The 15629-nt window shown below is 40.9% G+C and overlaps 1 protein-coding gene and 1 long non-coding RNA gene across 4 annotated transcripts in view; one reads left to right on the forward strand and one right to left on the reverse strand.

The window, feature by feature from the left end:
• PTPRG (protein tyrosine phosphatase receptor type G) overlaps window positions 1–15629 on the forward strand; it is a 712019-nt gene that overhangs the window by 669077 nt on the left and 27313 nt on the right. For all 3 annotated transcript variants that reach the window (XM_029916842.1, XM_029916841.1, XM_029916840.1), the window contains 5 exons: window positions 6031–6127; window positions 10794–10876; window positions 11069–11203; window positions 12197–12331; window positions 13588–13760. In XM_029916842.1, coding sequence (XP_029772702.1) covers window positions 6031–6127; window positions 10794–10876; window positions 11069–11203; window positions 12197–12331; window positions 13588–13760 — 623 coding nt within the window. The remainder of the gene's footprint in view (window positions 1–6030; window positions 6128–10793; window positions 10877–11068; window positions 11204–12196; window positions 12332–13587; window positions 13761–15629) is intronic.
• On the reverse strand, window positions 1302–15567 carry LOC115273666. Its single transcript, XR_003900889.1, has 5 exons — window positions 15300–15567; window positions 13698–13900; window positions 13467–13583; window positions 3541–3682; window positions 1302–1405 (listed from the first exon to the last, which is right to left on the reverse strand). It is a non-coding gene; the product is annotated as an uncharacterized LOC115273666 (long non-coding RNA).

Consider the following 15629-nt stretch of genomic DNA (forward strand, 5'->3'; position numbering starts at 1 on the left):
TATTCAGGACAAACATTTATCCTCTGGAGAACAGAATTTGATCAGGATGACCAAATGCAGCTCCAGTTTCTCAATTATTTATGATTTGAGACCCCAGTGCTATTCATCACAGCTGGTTTTGACACCATTTAATTATTCAAAATAATCAGCTACACCTCTATAAACTTGATCTGACTTAAAATGGGCTTTGCTGCATCAAAATCAAGCCTGTTAACAAATTCCGGGCATCTGCACCCTATTTCTGTCCTTAAAAAAAAAAAAAAAAAAAAAAAAAAAGCCGTGCCTGCCTAGAAGCTTTTGTCTCCTATATTGAACTTTATAGTGTCAGCCTTATTAGCTGGTAGTTAAGGGAGGGGCCCGGAGGACAGGAACAAGGGAGGCATTGTTCTCCCCTTGTCCCTTCACAGTCCCTCCTGGTTTGAACAGTTTAAAATCAGAGTTATTCAGAATAGGAAGATTATCCTTTCTGCTGAAAAGAACAATAAGGCAGTGACATAATGGGAGGAATGAGACAGAAAAACTTAAATATACTGTCCTCTTCTAATTGAGGGAGATTTTGAAGTATTTTAGGACAGCAGTAGTAGTGCTTTTTGGCAGCTCTGCTAAAAAGGACAACTGGTAACAGGCTATTGAAGAAATTATTAAGGCTGTTTTACAAATGAGATAGGAATAGACTATAAAAGAAGGTCAGGAAAAGAGATTTTGTGCGATTTAAAAACCAAAACAAAACTGGGGCGCCCCGCTGGCTCAGTCGGTGGAGCATGCAACTCTTGGTCTTGGGGTTGTAGGTTTGAGCTCCACGATGGGTGTAGAGATTACCTAAATAATTAAAAGAATCTGAGGGCGCCTGGGTGGCTTAGTCCATTAAGGGACGACTTTGGCTCAGGTCATGATCTCGTGGTTCATGAGTTTAAGCCCTATGTCGGGCTCTGTTCTGACAGCTCGGAGCCTGGAATCTGCTTTACGTTCTGTGTGTCTCCCTCTCTCTGCCCCTCCCCATCCCCCCTCTCTCTCAGAAATGAATAAACATTAAAAATAATAATAAATAAATAAATAAATAAAAATAATAAAATAATAATAAATCTTAAAAATCAAACAGCACCCTCATTATGATAGTAGACTAGAAAAGTCAACTCCAGATTTCCACATCTTTTTATGTGGAATAACGGTGGCCGGCATTTACTTAGTACTGCACTTGGATTATTTCACTCATTCCTCAGAACTGCTCCCTGTAGAGGTGCTATTCTATTGTTCCCATTTTACATATGAGGAAACTTTACCATAGGAAAACTGAGGTATTGGGTGGCTTAGTTGTGAAATGGCAGAAGTCAGGTTTTAAGACCACGATCTGACTCAAGTCCATGCTTAACTTCAATGCCCTCCAGACTCTCATTGAAGTAGTGACCTACAGTCAGAAAGAGAAAAAAATAAAGATTACCAATGACTCTAGAACTGATCATGGAGCTGATAAGCCAACAGGTTTTGGGGGGGGGGAGGGGGAGGCGGGGGAGAGCAGAAAAGGGAACAACCAAAATAAGGAATCCCCCCCCTCCCCACACACTAAAAATACTGGGAGCCCATTACATGATCTTCATGGTCCAGAGCCTACCAGATAGCTGAGAATCTTAGAAAACATTATACGACATCTGAATAGAAGCCAAAAGTTAGTCAAAGAACTAACCCTAAAATTATAAATACACTTAACAAATGATGTGGCCATTAAGAAGAGAGAAAACAATTTATGTGACAGTTATTCATGAGAACCTGTTATTCTGTGGACATAACATAAAGCACAGAGATGAATGTGAGACTTTGCCCTCAAGGAGTTTCACCTCCGGCTGGTGATGGTGGAGACCACGGTGGGCAAAACAAAATAAGGGCTAATACTGACACAGAGTTCTGGAAGAGCGCAAAGAAGCAACGCTTCTGTGCATTTTTATTGTTTCACTACAATTTCTCTTTGCCCCATCTCGTTTAAAAATCATGGGTGGAAATGAAGAGAAACATGACGACCAGCTGTTAAGGTTTCAGAATTTTGCTGCTTGGAGCAGGATGAGAAAAACGATTCACGGGTAATGTTGAGTCTTTGTCTAGAGGTGATGCAGCAAGCATTTTGTCCCTGTCAGATAAATTTTGGAGCCTGTTAAAAGCTGGCAACGTTAAACCTCTAGCACATTTTTCAGTCACTGGAAATATCAATCCTTGTCTTGGGATGGCGTTCGATGACTCTGTTCCCTTGGCTACCTGCGTTGACCTCAACCTCACTCTTCCCCGGCCTCCCCAGTCCTAGTCCAGGAGGCTTCCAAAGGCACAGTGCTGGCGTTCTCTCTTAAAAGGAGAGAGCTCCGAGGCTATATGGGGCGACAGAACTAATAGGCAGGGGTCAGGAACATCACAAGTTGAAAGGCTGAGTGCAGAGAACAGGCCAGAGGTCCATTACCCCTTGACAAGATCCTTTGGGGGAATCACCTCTATTACAATTAACTCCAGCTCAGCTAAATTTGGGCCAGTTGCTCATCTTAAATCAGGAGAACAAAGCTTTGTCCACCTGAGCCCATGCACTCAAGGGATCAGTGGCCACAATCCCTTGATGTCAGATGCAGAGTTCCGATGTTGCCAGTGACACATAATAGGGCATCGCCAGATCGAGAGGTAGTGCTTCATGAGACTGCAGAATGGCAGAAAAGGACCCTGAGCCTCTGTGACAAAATGCCACCTAAGGTCTGAGATGTCTTTACATTTTTAAACCTTTAGCAGAAAGAAAACCACAGTCGCGTTGAGGTTTTTATGAAGAGTAAACAGTGAATTAGCCCAATTCACAAATAGTGTACAAAAGGTAATTTTATTTTATAGACTTGCTGCAGGATAATAGGTGCTGTGATGTATAAAAAGGGGTTGTTTTTCTGGCAGGGTGAGGCAGTCACTGTATATAAAGACAGATGGACTCGGACGGGGGAGAACAGGACAGGCATTGTGGCCAAGGCAAATGGCAGTGAAACAGAGAGCAGGAAATCCTAGCATCTTGTCAAACGGCACAGAGGTAAAACTGGCCGGGAATGAGAAGGGAGCTGGTAGAAGATGGAAAGTCTAGGCTGGGACCTTGAAAGCCTGGCTAAGGAATCTGGGATCTATCCAGAGATTTCTGAGTAAGAGAATAACAAAGTCCAAGCAGCCCATGACGAAGTTTGGTGTGGCAGCAGTGTGTAGCCTGAGCAGAGGCTGGAAGATGGCATGTCACTGGAACCCAACGAGGGCCAGCTCTGTGTCAGACACTAGGCAAGCACCAGACCATAGTGATGACCTAAACGGATCAGTCTTTGGTAGCACGGTCCCCTTAACTGTAGGCTGTCTGAACGCCCACAGCAAGAATCTTCTGTATACTCCATCTAACACCTGGTCCAAAATGTGTTCTTGACTTTGTGAAGCTCAGTAATCTGAAAGATTTCTAGATGTATTTTTATTCTATCAGTTTTTTTTTCAAGTCAAGCCGTAGAATGGTAGAGCAGTAGGTCTCTATGTGCCTTTTCGGTAGCTTCTCACCTCATTGACTCCAGGCAGCAGGAGATTTACCCTGTTCTATCTCCCAAGAGTTCTGGATATATCAACTTGGGGTGTTTTGTTTAAGTTTTGTTTTATAGTTAAATCTCTTGTTTTCACTCGGCTTTCTTCTGTCGTGTTGTGCCTGTCAATATTCAGAATATTCATTTTGAGAATTTCAACTTTATCTGGACTATAAAATGCAAATAAGTTTAAATCTTACACTATGTATCAGGGTGCCCAATAGGTAACTTTGCTATCACACTGCATCAGCCAGTGTCCCTTCAAAGGGTTTTAACACCTATTAAAATCACATTAACTTTGAAATTCCAATTCTGATGGAGAAAAGCCACTCCAGGATCAGATGATATTATCAGCATCTAAATGAGCCAATCAGTTCTGCCAGGAATTACAGATGACATTATTATCCACAACACAAAATTAGAAGGCCTTAGGCAAACCCCTCGGGTTCTAATAAAATCAGATTTAACATTATTTATGACTATTCTTAGTTTTCTGTCATTCACATAATTGGAAAAGTGAAATTGAGGCAACGGATCAGACCAGGGGTTTTAGATAACAGAGAGTCTGATTGGCCATATTGAATGACTGCTTGAAATAGTGCAGACAGATGCTCCTAAGCAGTCTTATTCAATTGCATTATATTATAATAGAGGCCCAAACTCGGTTGATCGCTAGGGTGGTCAGATCCACACAACAGGGGGGAAAAGCCATAAACTGAGTGAATCTCAAAGTAAAGTATGAAATGCTATAGTCTCTTATCACAAGATGTTTTAGCAACCCAGCCCATGCCAAAAGTATGACCTTGAGAACTCAGAAACAAAAGGATGTCCACTTATTTCAGGGATTTGTGTATAGAGTGAATTAATGTCTTCCAGAATACAAATCCATTTTCAAAGCTTTTCTGCCCCTGGAACTATTCAAGAGTATTCCTCAGTCTTTCAGAGCAAATCAAAAAAGCAATTCCAAAAGTTGCTCTTTTAGAGCAACTCTGAAAGAGCCCCAAATACTTTGATTGTAGATGTTAATATATCAGACTCATCACTTTGGGCCTACATTTGATCTCATTTTAGAGAAAAGAACCAAAGGCAGCCTGAAGCCCTTTTAAAGCAGCATTTGCCAAACCATAGATTATAAACCATTTTAGAATAGAAAATAGCAGTTTATCACATTTAGTAAGCGTAAGGAAAGGGTAAGAATTGCTGGGAAACATACTTTCCGCAGAGAAATGTGTGGAATTAGTGCCTATGGGCTTTTTTTCTTCTACTTCTTTTAGTGGACAACTGGGCAGGTCTGCAATTACAAAAAATTGAATGTACAGCTTCCAAGAATCAGGAGTTCATGAGGATGGTCTCTTTGAATAGATAATGACCCCATGGTTTTTAGACTTGAAATTCTTTGATTGCAGTGAGTTTGTTCCTCCTTGGAGAGAAGAGAAGGACTCCTCACTGGGAAGTACTTTGTGAATGTAAAAGACAGCCAGTTCCTTGTTTTCATTATACCTTATGTAAATACTATGGAAAACTTCCATCATTGCTATGCATCTCCTTCATGGGGAAAAAAATGTCTGCATGCTCCTAAATTCCATTACATCTGTCAGGTGTAAAACATTTCTCCTGATAATTTTCTGTCACTTGCACCTGCTCTTTGAACAGCTGTGCACTGCTAATGACTTCCCTTATTAGTTAGCTCCAATAGTTTTGTGGGTTTGAACCGTACAACATAGAGAAATTTGACATTATAGCCATCGCGCACAAGGCTAATGGGTGATGTTTATGAATGTGGCAAAGGTACTGACGAGGTGCCTTTTCCACCACTGCTTTCGTAACGAAGGATAACATAAATTAAGAGTTCACAACTAATCCATCGAATCTGAATCTGTTTGAGCCACACAAGGACAGGTCACTGGGCTAATATAGTGTCACTTCAGGACAGAGTATAATCAATTTGCACCTGGGTCTTTATAAAACAAGCTATGTGGCCTATAACGCATTTTGCAAACGATGGTGGAGAGTACACCTCTGCCTGGGGAACCCCTTGTTCATCCTCTAAGACTCAGGTGAATGGTCTGCAGGGAGCCATTCTCTGTGCTCCTGCAATAGTATCATCAAGCCTTTTTTCTATGAATCACATTCGACTGTCTTTATCTTGTTGTGTGTTTTCCTCCCCCGCCAGACTGGGACATATTCAAAAAGAGATGATTTGTAATCCCCCGTGCCTGGGTCACCAGTCTGGAATGAAGTAGATGACTGATGAATTAGTAAAAAATGAACTCCTTTTATCTTCACATCCTTCATGCGTTTGTTGTGAATACATCAATTATTTCTGAAGCTGAGTTTGGGGAGGTAATGGAGGGTGTATTGGGAGTAAATACTCCATGCTTTGGGGTGTATAGTTCTTTTCTGCCTCTACCCTTGCTAGACATCTAAAGAGCATCTAAAATCTTTGAAATCTTGATGTGTTTTTCACTAGGAAGTCCAACGCTGTACGGCCGATATGAACATCACTGCAGAACATTCCAATCATCCAGATAACAAGCACAAAAACCGATACATCAACATTTTAGCATGTAAGTAACAAACTTGAAACTATGTTCAGCTGTGAGGAAATTAAATCTTTACGCTGGGTAGAAGCCTAAAGCCAAGCAATCAGAATCAGGATGCCAAGAGAGAATTACGCTTGCAAGTTAACCTCTCATTAGCCCATCTTCCACAGTGTCTGGGAAGAAGTGGGGACACTGACTTCCCCCTGAGTCTTTCATTAAGTTGGCGGATCTCAGTTTACGAGTAAGGTGATTGAAAAAACTGTTCTGTACTTCACTGTTCTCACATGAAGTGATTGCCTACCTGATGAGGGGAACCAAAGTTGGAATGTCATGTGGCTCTCTTGACATTGTTTTTAAGTGGTGAGAGCCATGGGAATACTGAAAATTGAGTCACATAAGTGAATTCCAAAGCAGTCTAAGAGTAGGTAGCTGGTCTATGCTCTTAAGTGATAGAGTCACCATTCCTTGTGGCCTAGTTCTTTCTACCATATTCTCAAGGTCAAGAGTACTCTGGAGGTTAGGGACACAAACAAACCTTCATCTTAGCCTTATGGAATATGCTAGGAGCACAGGCTGCTTCTCTGGCTATAATGCTACTTCTCGTAGACAATGGGGTTTCGGTCAGTGGCTTTTCTGTTAAGGTCAGGGCCACGTGTTTATGGTTACCATACACTATGGTAAGGAACACATTCCATAGGCTTTTATAGTGCATTAAATTGAACCATTTAAATTTGAACACTACTGTAGATAAAGCTTTTTATAATGCTTTAGCAAGATAAAAATCACATACCATATGAAATTCACCATTTAAAGTTAATTTATATTTAAATGGGAATTTAAATATAAACTGAATTTCAGTGGTTTTTAGTATATTCGCAGTTGTACAATCATTGCCACTAATTTTAGAACACTTTCAGCACCCCACCAAGAAACCCCATACCCATTAGCAGTCATTCCCAACCCCGCCTTTTCCCCAACCCCTAGAAAAGCACTTATCTACTTTCTGTTTCTATGTATTTGCCAATTCTGGGCATTTCATGTAAATGGAATCCTAGACTACGTGGCCTTTTGTGTCTGGTGTCTTCCACTTAGCATGATGTTTTCAAGACTCCTCCGTCTTGTAGCTTATATCGGTACTTCATTCCTTTTTATGGCTGAAAAATACCCCGTGGTATGGATATGCCACATTGTGTTTATTCATTTGTCACTTGATGGACATTTGGGTTGTTTCTACTTTTTGGCTATTATGAATAATGCTGCTATGAACATTTGTGCAGACATATATTTTCAATTCTCTTGGATATATACTTAGGAGTAGAATAGCTAGGTCATATGGTAACTCTATGTTTAACATTTTGAGGAACTGCCATACTATTTTCCAAAGTGGCTGTACCATTTTAATTCCCCCTGGCAATATAGGAGAGTTCTATTGTCCATGATCTCATCAACATTTGCTGTGTGTGTGTGTGTATTTTATATATATATATATATATATATATATATATATAAAATGATTAGTAATATTGAGCATCTTTTCATGTATTGGCCACTTAAATATCTTCTTTAGGGAAATACCTTTTCAGATCCTTTGCACATTTTAAAAATAGGATTACTTGTCTTTCTGCTGCTGACTTGTAGGAGTTTTTCATATATTCTGGATACAAATCCATTGTATAGCTAACTAGTATGCAGATAATTTTCTCCCATTCCATGCATTGTCTTTTCACTTTCTTGCTGGTATCCTTTGAAGCAAAATTTTATTTTATTCTGGTGATTTACTATTTTTCCTGTGTTGCCTGTGTTCTTGGTGTTCTATGCATAGAAACCCCAGCCTAATCCAAGATCATGAATATTTGTACCTGTTTTTTTTTTTTTGTCAAAGGGTTTTATGGTTTTAGCTCTTACCTTTAGTCTTTTATCCAAATAACTTTTATATATGTGAGGGAGGGTCCAGGGTTATTCTTCTGCATGTTGATAGCCAGTTGTTCTAGCTCTCTTTGCAGATTGCATTGTCTTAGTGCCCTTACTGAAAGTCAGCTGACCACAAATGTAGGGGCTTATTTCTAGACTGTCCCATCTCTTCCCTTGATGTATCTATTCTTAGGTAGGCCAGTATCACTTTGTCTTGATTAGACGATAGCTTTGTAGTAGATTTTGAATTTGGAAATGGTGAATACTCCAACTTGTTCTTCTCTTTCAAGATTATTTTGGCTATTCTGGATCCCATGTGTTTCCATATCAATTTTGGCATCAACTTTTCTATGACTGCAAAAGATGTAGCTGGAATTTTGGTGGGGATTCCATTGGATCTGTGGATCAATCTTAACAATATTGTCTCCCATCCATGAAGATGGGATGTCTTTCCATTTTTTAGATCATTGTACTTCTTTCAGTGTTTTATATTTATAGTTTGCATCGTGTTATGCTGCTTTTGTTGAATTTTTAAAGATTTTTATCCTCTTTCATCTATGGTAAATGTTTACTTAATTTTGAGATCTTTCGTTGCCTGTGTATAGAAATACAATTTTTTAAATACTGATCATGTATCCTGCCTTTGTTGAATTCATCTATCCTAATAGTTATCATTTGTGGAGTCCTTGGGATTTTTATATACAAGATCGTATCATTCACTATTATAATTTCACTTATAACCCTAGATAAACTTTTTAAAGAATCACAAGTCATTTTGGAATAAGAGTACTGGTTTCAGTTACATGAGCGAATGAGGAGGTAAAAAAGATAACAAGGAAGAGTCAAGCTTTGTCTTTCTCTCCATTCTTTGAGTGGATGGACTCTGACAGTATTGGTTGGCCAACTCAGGAAAGGCTCACTTTGCTGAGATGATAAGGATTTGTCCATCTATATCCCTTCTTTCTAACCGTGTGAGTCAGGCACGGATACAGCCACATGTGTGTCTTAAGTATGTCCACACATAGAATTCTCTCCACCATGGCAGTCCTTCCTTCAGGTGACCTCAGTTCTTGGCTAAAAGTACATGGCAAAAACAGGGAGGAAATCACAGCAGCTTCTGTGCGGTATGCCCAAGGGTCATGGTGTTTCCTGGAAAGTTTACCATATGTGCTTTCATGTGGTTATACTTTGACTATTTGTGGTTTCACTTTCACAAATTCATATGAGATATGGTTTTATTTTCCTAAGTTCAGAAAGTTGGGTTCTGGTGTTCATGACATTTGGTCAGACTCTGGGCACATAAATACCCATCATTCTTGGTCTACCCCCTTTGTTAAGGGCTTATTTAGTCTAGCAAAAAAAAAAAATGGGATGGAAATACCATCCAACAACTAAACTTCATGTGCCAGCAACGTAATGTAGGAAAAGCCTTCTCTCCCAGAACCATTACAACCAACAGGTATACAGGGATGCTACCATACCACCTCCTATACTCCTGTTTTCACAAGACTTTTGCTTTTCAGATTAAATGTGAGCTTTGCAACTTGAATATGTGTTCCTGTCAGTCTGAAAAATAATATACAATATAGTGGTACCGAGCTAGGGCATAGCTGTATATGTCCTGGTAACTGGGGGGTAATTTTTCATGTGGAGCCTATTTCTATCAGGCAGCCCCTGTGCCTATCAAATGTAGTCTCAGACTTTGTCAGAACAATCAAAGCAAGTCACAGTTCCATGATGGAGAGGGCTTTCAAAAAGTGCTTGGTACATTGTCTGAAGTCATTAATGTCTAGACTAACTAAACCACTCATTGTACTTGTTTTTGAAATGACCTTTTATGATGATGACTCTACTCAGAAATGTAAATTTACTTTTGCCCATTGTGTTCCTAGCTAGGGAAAATAAAATTGACTTTTGCTTCCTTTCATTTCATTGGCTAAAAACTTACTTTGCTTGGTAACGAGGCATATAACCCATTCCCCCTTTTTGTGTTCATAAGCTGAAGTTGAGTGGATCCTAAAATCTGATCATTGACCAAATTCCTGCAATAAGATTACTTTTAGGAATAGCTCTGGGTTCCCTCAGTTACATAGGTTTTACTGGGGTGACAGGGAGTCTGAGTTTAGCAAAGGAATCTCCTGAAAACAGATGTTCAATGTCCTGGATGTCATATACCAAGATACGTTTTTATATTTATTCAATGGAAAAGGGACAGGGCAGGGTTGCCTGGGTGGCTCATTCGGTTGAGTGTCCGACTTCAGCTCTGGTCATGATCTTATGGTTCATGGGTTCAAGCCCCGGATCAGGTTCTGTGCTCAGCTAGCTCAGAATCTGGAGCCTGTCTTTGGATTCTGTCTGTCTCTCTTTCTCTCTCTCAAAAACTAAAACATTTTTTTAAAAATTAAAAAAATAAAAGGGACAGTGCAATGGATAGTCAAAAGCCTTGGTTTTAAAATATAGGACAAGGAAATTTTGTAGGGTTACAACTTGAAATCATTTTACATGAACTAATAAGGACTTCAGTGTGCATTTCTTGGGCACTCACAGGTCAGAGCATGAGGTAGAAATGTCCCTGTGTTGTTAAGATGGGTTTCAATGCTGTATCTTTGAATTTCTAGTGGTTCTTCTGATAAAAAGTTTTCTTGGGACACTCTGGGAGGTGCCTCATTGCCTGTTTGCCTTGTTCTCTGCTTTCAAATGCTGGTAGTTTTCGAATTACATATTTTTGTTTTTGTTTTCTCCTTTTGTTTTTTGTTTTTGTTTTTTTTGTCCTCTATAGATGATCACAGTAGGGTGAAGTTAAGACCTTTACCAGGAAAAGACTCTAAGCACAGCGACTACATTAATGCAAACTATGTCGATGTAAGTCAGAAATGTTTTTCTAAACCTGCTTCTGATAATTGAAGAGTTGCCACAAAGATTGTTGAACTTGTTTTAATACTGCACAGAGCTTTTACTAAAAACACAGCCTATTCGATATGGAAGGCACTTGACTTATTAACTGGTGTGTGGTACTCTGTTTTCATCTTACTTTGTGCTGTGTCACCTTTGAAGGGCTACAACAAAGCAAAAGCCTATATCGCCACCCAGGGACCTTTAAAGTCTACATTTGAAGATTTCTGGAGGATGATTTGGGAACAAAACACTGGAATCATTATCATGATTACGAACCTTGTGGAAAAAGGAAGAGTAAGAGCCTCTTGGCTTACTATCTTAATCATGTACCTTCATTCAAAACCTGTTTATGGAGTATCTGTTGTAGGGTAGGAGCCTGACCAGGTATAAAGAGTTGAGATGAAAGGCATTCCTCCGTGTCCTTGTCTTGCTCGTGGTCTGGTGGGAAAGAGCTCCACACTGACAAGAGTGAGTTAAATGTGCCTATAGGGAGGAATGAGCATTATAATGGGGATGCTGCAGAATGGATGAATACATCCTCTAGGGCTGAAATTTTGTAAAGCAGCTATTGTGTGAGGGGAGATGTGAAGTGAGGGAGGAGGAGGAGTTGGGGAAGGACCTTCTAAGCACAGGGGATAGAAAGCACAGACAGGGAAGTTGGAAGAAACCTAGTGTACCGTGGGAACTACTGAAAGTTCAGGCAGGGGATGTAAACATTGCTGAAATGCCCTATCATTAAGAGAACCTTGTTTTAAGATGATGACTATTGTAGAGTTATTAGATTATGAACTTACAGGACATGATGCTAAATTAGGCTGGAATACGGGCTAATAAGCCTCAAGTTCAGTACGTAGCATCGCTACAACTTCACTTGGACTGTGGAGTCCCTGTTTCATTGTTGGTGACCCAAGTTGTAAAACGAAGGTTTTCATTGTTACAAGACTCTCTTGCAGCTCAGACTCCTAAACGATAAGTAAACTCCTTTATAACGTAGCCAGCTCTATTTCTTACTGGCATGATACAGGTTTCTTTCTTAGGACCTCTTTATAAAGTGAACTGTTTGTTGAAAAAAATGATCATGAATACTAGACCCATTTCTCAAAGGATCTTGCCCACAGTTGTCCTAAGATTAACCTCTTCTGAAGTATGTCCACCTGTAAGCCATTGGGTTCCTTTTTCAACTACATGGCCATAGTACTGGTTTTAAAGACATTTGAAATCATGTCATCGACAGTACAACTGTGGCATAAATTGCGGTTGCAATCAACTACTTTTTCCTTTTTGCAGCGAAAATGCGATCAGTATTGGCCCACAGAGAATAGTGAGGAGTATGGAAACATTATTGTCACACTGAAGAGCACAAAAGTACACGCCTGCTACACTGTGCGTCGTTTCTCAGTCAGAAATACAAAAGTGAAAAAGGTAGGGAAGGAGTGGGGTGGGCTGCCAGGGCGTCTCTCTTTAAACTTGTCTGAAAAACTGCACAACCAAGGCCAATTCTCATAACCAACTTGGCTTTAAAAAAGTATTTTTTAAAAAACATTTTTTCACAACTCGTTTGATTGACATCAATGTATGCTGTGAAAGATACTGGCAAAGCACATAATAGAATTTAACTGGCCTGCTTAAATGCTTTAATCTCCTGGTGAAGGCTTCATTTTTTTTTTTTTTTTAAAGGTCCTCTTTGGTTTTGGTGACCAGCAAATACAGCAGCATCTGCTTGTTGACTGAGCTTTTTAATAGCAATTTTCTGACAGTTTTAAAACGTTCTTTCCCAAAGTATGCTTGAAGGAATGCTAACCGTGCAAGATGCTTGCAAAAATCAGATTCTGCTATTTAATAAGTATGGAAAACGAATGCTCCGGAATAGATACTCTCCATTAGAAAGGTACAGGGCACACAAGTGACCAGAGTGGTAGTGAAGAAACCTCTTCAACTTTGTTTTGCCTAGTGCTTCCTAAAGTGACTTAATATAACCCTTTTCTGTGTAACTCTGAACATCCTGAGAGTGCAGCCTTGGGGAAGATGCTGCTTTCACGTTTTCTCCATTACTCTTGTTTAAAATCTGCTGTTCCACCAAGACTGTCGACCACTGCAACATTACTGGGAACTCTAGGTAGATGTTCATTAAGAAAATGTACAGTTGCTCTGTAGAGACTTAGGAATGGCTCTTGTTTGTAGCAATGAGCATAATGGTGGTTTGGGTTTTTGTGGGGATTTTTTTTTGTTATTCTTGGACATCTCTGAGAATGTATTAAAACTCCAGTCTCCCTGCTCCCCAGAAGAATTCACATTTTTATATAAAATTTCATTGGCTCTGAAACCCATCTGTGCTCCAAGGTTAACAGTCCTTTGTACAGGAAGTGGGGAATATGAAGGCCTGTATGCAAATGACAGTGTTTGGGATGCTTCCAGATCCAAAAACCTAGGATCAAGTGTGCATTTCTGGTATAGTCTTAAACCATCCTCGCTCCCAGGGGAGGTCTGATACTTGCCATCCAGCCAGGTGGTGTCTCCAATTGTGACCTGAGACAGACAACCCCCAGGAGGAAAGTACCTCGCTCAGGAACAGTAGTTGGGGCAGATGAAATGGAAGGTCCTGTTTCCTCTACCCTTATGTATTTCTTCAGAACGTGCACCTTCTGCTTACCGACCTCTTGTTTCCACCTTTCTCCTAGGGTCAGAAGGGAAACCCCAAGGGTCGTCAAAACGAAAGGGTAGTGATCCAGTATCACTACACTCAGTGGCCTGACATGGGGGTTCCTGAGTATGCCCTCCCGGTCCTGACCTTTGTGAGGAGATCCTCGGCAGCCCGGATGCCAGAAATGGGCCCCGTGTTGGTGCACTGCAGGTGGGGTCAACATCCTTGTCTCTCTTGGGCCTGGGAGTCAACACTGGAAGTGGGCAGAGTGGGGGACTGTGGACCGTATGGACTGCTGCTTTGTTCGCTTCAGAACGGAGTCTTCCCCTGCAAACTGGGACCAGTACGACCTGTGACAGTTACGTAAAAGTCACCATATTCTCTGTATACTCAGTAATCATGTGCTGCTTCTGAGGTTCAGAGAAAATCTCTTAACAGAATGAATCTCCAGTTTTAGGACATCAATTGTTAATCACATCCCCATTGTTTATAGGGAATCTTTAAGCTGCTCCTTTTACATCAAAACCTGACCTTAGTACACACAAGTTCAGGGCTTTTGGCCCTGGAGAGTTTGGGATTTTGTATATGGCTTTGCTGTAGGGTTCCTCTAAATAATAAAAGGTATTGTGAGACTGTAAAGTTTATTTTTGAGAGAGAGGGAGACACAGAATCTGAAGCAGCCTCCAGGTTCAGAGCTGTCAGCCCAGAGCCCATCATGGGGCTCGAACTCAAAAACCTTGAGATCATGACTTGAGCCAAATTCAGACTCTTAACCAAACTGGGCCACCAAGGTGCTCCAGAAAGATTTTTTTTTAATGTTTATTTACTTCTTTTGAGAGAGAAAGGGAGAGGATCCCAAGCAGGCTTTGTGCTACTAGCACGGAGCCCAAAGCGAGGCTTGAACTCATGAACCATGAGTCCATGACCTGAGCCACTCAAGCACCCCTAGGGGGAAAAAGATTTTATTTTAGTTTTTAGGTTTGGTATTCAAATAGATGCTGCTGCTTCTGTGAGTTAGCTGCCTGGCATTTTCTAAGCATTTCTTCTGGGCTGTTGTTAATTACATGTGCTCACAAAGCAAGTCCTTTGCGGATGTTGGAACCCATCTCCTGTTTAAAGCCTCATGAAAACTACAGTTTTCACTTAACGCATTGAGGACTGCTAAAAGACGAAAGTCTGTCAAAGAGCTTGGGTATGAATGGAGTCGTGGGAGATGGGAGAACCTGCGGGGGGCGGGGAGGGGGGGATTCGACAGAGGCAGCTTGTTAATTTGAACTCCCAATATTCCTTAGTGTTGTTTTTCAGAAGGATTAGAAAGTGGGATAAAAGAGGCCAGATTGTCCAGGTGCCATTCTGACTCTATACCTGGATAACTAAAGGAAAACACCCCTTTAGATAGGAACTTTCTAACACTGAGCAGACCAGGGAGGTGTGCACAAACGGGGCTTAATGAAAGGACAGTGGATGGGGTGTCCAGTCACCAGTCAGCTGAGTGTCTGAGTTCGGCTCAGGTCATGAGCTTCCCGTTTGTGGGTTCGAGCCCCACGTTGGGCCCTGTGCTGACAGCTTGGAGCCTGCTTCAGATTCTGTGCCTCCCTTTCTCTCTGCCCCTCCCCTGCTTGTGTTCTCTTTATCAAAAATAAATAAATGAACATTAAAAAAAAACAGGATAACGGTGCTCCCACAATTACTAAGAGGTAGAAGAACCAGCATGAACTTAGACATCAAGGACAGACCCCTGCCTGGTACCTCAGCACACATGGTTGTGGTATGGGGACAGCTCTGCCACCAGGGGCCTCTCTCTGTCCCTCGCAGATCACTGACTGACATCCTTTGAGCTGGAGCCAGGCTGAGAAAACAAATACATAAGCCCACATTTTTGTAAAGTCTGTCTCTGTGCCCCATCAACACTGGTGCGGTGGGACATGTCCTCGTGTAGGTTTTGGGTGCTATCCCCAACGAATAACCTGTGTCCACTCTACGAGGTCATCTAAACAGCGAGCTTAGAAATAAAATAAATAAGCTCAATACTTAGATGGTAATTTTTCCCCTTCCACTTTATGGATGACATGATAACGC

This window comes from Suricata suricatta, chromosome 12 (assembly GCF_006229205.1).
Source record: "Suricata suricatta isolate VVHF042 chromosome 12, meerkat_22Aug2017_6uvM2_HiC, whole genome shotgun sequence".
In the NCBI taxonomy this organism is placed as follows: domain Eukaryota; kingdom Metazoa; phylum Chordata; class Mammalia; order Carnivora; family Herpestidae; genus Suricata; species Suricata suricatta.